Here is a 3246-nt window from a genome sequence, read left to right on the forward strand (position 1 = left end):
AAGAAGGACTCCCACTTAAAACAGTGGTGTTTTTTTTTTCATGGAACTTCACCTAAACTATTTTTGCCTGCTGCACTTAGAGCACCTAAGATAGAAAAGCATATGGCAGTTTCAGCTGGCATATGGTGGGAAACTGCTACACAGGCATTTCTCTTGGCTGCTCCAGAAGCTCTTACATACAGATCACAATATTTCAGAACTTATTTTGCTTCTGGTCTCATGCTCCTGAATAACTAACAGAAGAACAACTGCTACAATTAAAACTTGTCTTTTCTGCTTGAGGGTGAACTTTGGCAGCTTGCAGTACAGAGCAGGGAAGCACAGGAACTTACACCCTGAATTTTAAAGAGGTTCCTTTTGTATGTAATTAAATTCTGTGCACATCTGTACAGCTTTTTTGAGGCAGAGGCATGTTTATTTTGCCGACACTCTACAGAAGAAGCAATGTATCTATAGTTTAGACCCAACCCAAGCCAGTACGCTGTGCAAAGAAGCAGAACTTGTTTGTACCGTGCTACTGCAGCTGTTTGTTCAGTATTCATTGACTGATTTGCTCTTTAGTCTTCAGTAAGGATTGCATAGATGGATTTCAGGCCCACTTGTGAGTGCCCTTTAGACACACAAGCAAGACGGCATTTCCAATCATCAATTCCATGGTCTCAGAAAACCAGGCAGCAACACAACAAAGCAAGTCGAGAGAGCAGGGGGCAAAGACCAGCACAATGAGCTGTTTACATTAAATTCAGCTACTCTTAAGGGTTTCAGCCGGAAAGATAAAAGCAATGCTTGATTTTCAGAGTCTTCTATCCAAGTCATACCATGGATTCTAAGCTGCAATAGACTCAGGTTCCCCTGACAGCCAAGGGGATGTTCATGTTTTCACATGTCACTTACCAGATTTACAGGATATAATTACCTGATTCAGCTTTTGTCTTTCAGGGCACTAATTTTTAGAGTTTTCTTACTTTATCTGTTAGTCCTATCGGTCTATTTTACTAAGCTATGGCACCTCACCACACACCTAGATGGACAACTTTGGGAACTAAGCCAGTACCCTATTTATTCACTGCTCTAACAGAATCCCTGTATTTAGGATATGAATCATTAGTTATCACATGATGTTATCTGTTCATGTTTTCACGCGCAGGTATTTTTACATAAGAAAGACTGAATCTACAGATCTTGCTTGGTATAAACTAGTTCCAGCCATATACCAACCCCCAAACAACACCTACCCGTCCAACCCATCCTGTGATGAATTCAGTTATTTCAACTGCACTGGGGCATCCCCTGCATGATCTGAAACTCACTTTTGAATTCAAGAGTTTACAAACAATGTTTCCATACTTTGTCTGATGAGCAGGAAAAAAAAAAAAAAAAAAAGTCTGAAAACTCCAGACATAATGTCAATTCAGAACATCAGAAACCAACCCATTTTTCATTTCTTTAAGTCATTTAGGATTCAGCCATATGAATTTCCCTGGAGCTAAGTGAAACTTTTTGGCCAGGTCACTCCAACTGTCCTATGACTGAAAGGGTACACCTACGAAATGACAAGGTCACCTTGGATAGCTCTAAAGATAAACATTCCCCTGAAAGCACAAGCAGATTATTACTATTAGAATCAATTTGTCCACCAAAATTCAAGCACTCTTGCAAACAGATTTTTTCGTGATCATGTTCAACATATCCAGCCATAAGACCACCTCCTCGTTGATTTCCCTTGACATTTATTCTCAGGCAGCACCAGCTGTAGAATGACAGCTGCCTACTTCTCCCACTGAACTACAGCATAAGTAGATTTTCTGCAGCCCGATCACTTCTAGTAAGCACAGAAGGACTTGATTTTCTGCAGCAGCATTGTTACCAACCAGGCTAGGATAAAAATAGTTTCCTTCCGCTGCCACTGAATTTCCACTGCATTATCACTAGGCTGGAATAATGGAATATACCAAGACCTAATTCAATAACAGAAAATTAAAAGCCCAGGCTATTTACAACGTAGCCACAAACATGAACTGCTTATAGTCCAACCACATATAATTTAGAGGTAACATAAAACAGCCAAGCACTGAGGATAACTCTGTGAAGGTGCTTCTCCCACATACCCAAATCTTTTTTATGTGTGGGCTAACAACCTAAAAACATCTTCTGAAAGACATCAGACTACCACTTGAATGATACTATATCTGCAAGACGTACAATGAAGATCCAAGGAAAAAAGGAATATGTCCTTAAAAGCACAGATGATCGTAAAACGTTCCAACATTCCCAGCAACACACAGGTAGTCAGCTGCTCTACACCTCAGAACAGTTTTGTTCCACACTGATTATTCAATAGCCGCTTGCCAATTTACACAATACATGTCTCTGGTCCCAGAGAATTAAGGCTTAGCTTACCTTATCAAGTGACTTGTTTTATCAAGTTCAAGATAACTACCCAAAAGAATAAGATTTGCTGCTGTGAACAGATGTTTAGCAATAGGAGTCTATTAAAGATATCAAGAAAATTCACTACAGCGGAACAAGCAGTGGAAAAAGTTTACCAAGGAAAATCATTAGGAATACTTTCTTAAAGCAAGTGAGAACACTTGTCATAAATTTACAGAAGTGGTTCATTTCAGCCAGTTCACTGTCGATTCTTATTCATTTTTATCACCTAGTTAAATTTGAATTTTATTGAACTACAGTATATAAAGTTATTTTACAAAATCAGTAATGAAAACAGCATTAGTCACGTACCAGCCTTTATGCTCACATTCAATTAAAACGTTAGTTGTCAGAAACCCAGTGCACATCTCAAGGAGAAGATGTGGTCACTAACTTTTTAAAATCACACTTGAAAAAGGACCCATATAAAGAAATAGACAAAAAAAAAAAAAAAAAAAAAGACAAAAAGCCATCCAAAGCTTTCAGGGAAAAGAGGGCCCAAGCCCAGAAGTGCGATGCTCTTGCCCACCCGGACACAGCCAGGGAGCTGCTCACCACCCGGACACCTCTCCTCCCATGTGGAACCACAGGGTGACACAGACCGCTGCCCACAGGTGACGCTGGTTAAGGAAAAAGCTGATTCTTTCCCTCTTCTGTCTGGGGCAAGAGCAGGAAGGAGGAAGGCTGTTACCCAGCAGGAGGAACGAGAAGATCCACTGCAGCACGGCGACTGTCTGCAACCTCCTCTTTAGGGGGATGTTGATGGGGGCAAACTCGACCTTCATGCTGGCGGCGGGAGACCAGCGCTGGGAAGCC

At 40.8% G+C, this 3246-nt stretch overlaps 1 protein-coding gene across 1 annotated transcript in view; it reads right to left on the reverse strand.

Moving 5' to 3' along the window:
* MOGAT1 (monoacylglycerol O-acyltransferase 1) overlaps positions 1-3237 on the reverse strand; it is a 21063-nt gene extending 17826 nt beyond the window's left edge. The window contains exon 1 of the mRNA XM_010078231.1: positions 3122-3237. Within this exon, the coding sequence (XP_010076533.1) occupies positions 3122-3215 (94 nt within the window). The 5' untranslated portion in view covers positions 3216-3237. The remainder of the gene's footprint in view (positions 1-3121) is intronic.
* Between the last annotated feature and the right edge of the window lie 9 nt (positions 3238-3246).

The sequence above is a fragment of the Pterocles gutturalis genome, unplaced genomic scaffold (genome assembly GCF_000699245.1).
Source record: "Pterocles gutturalis isolate BGI_N339 unplaced genomic scaffold, ASM69924v1 scaffold38838, whole genome shotgun sequence".
Classification (NCBI taxonomy): Eukaryota; Metazoa; Chordata; class Aves; order Pterocliformes; family Pteroclidae; genus Pterocles; species Pterocles gutturalis.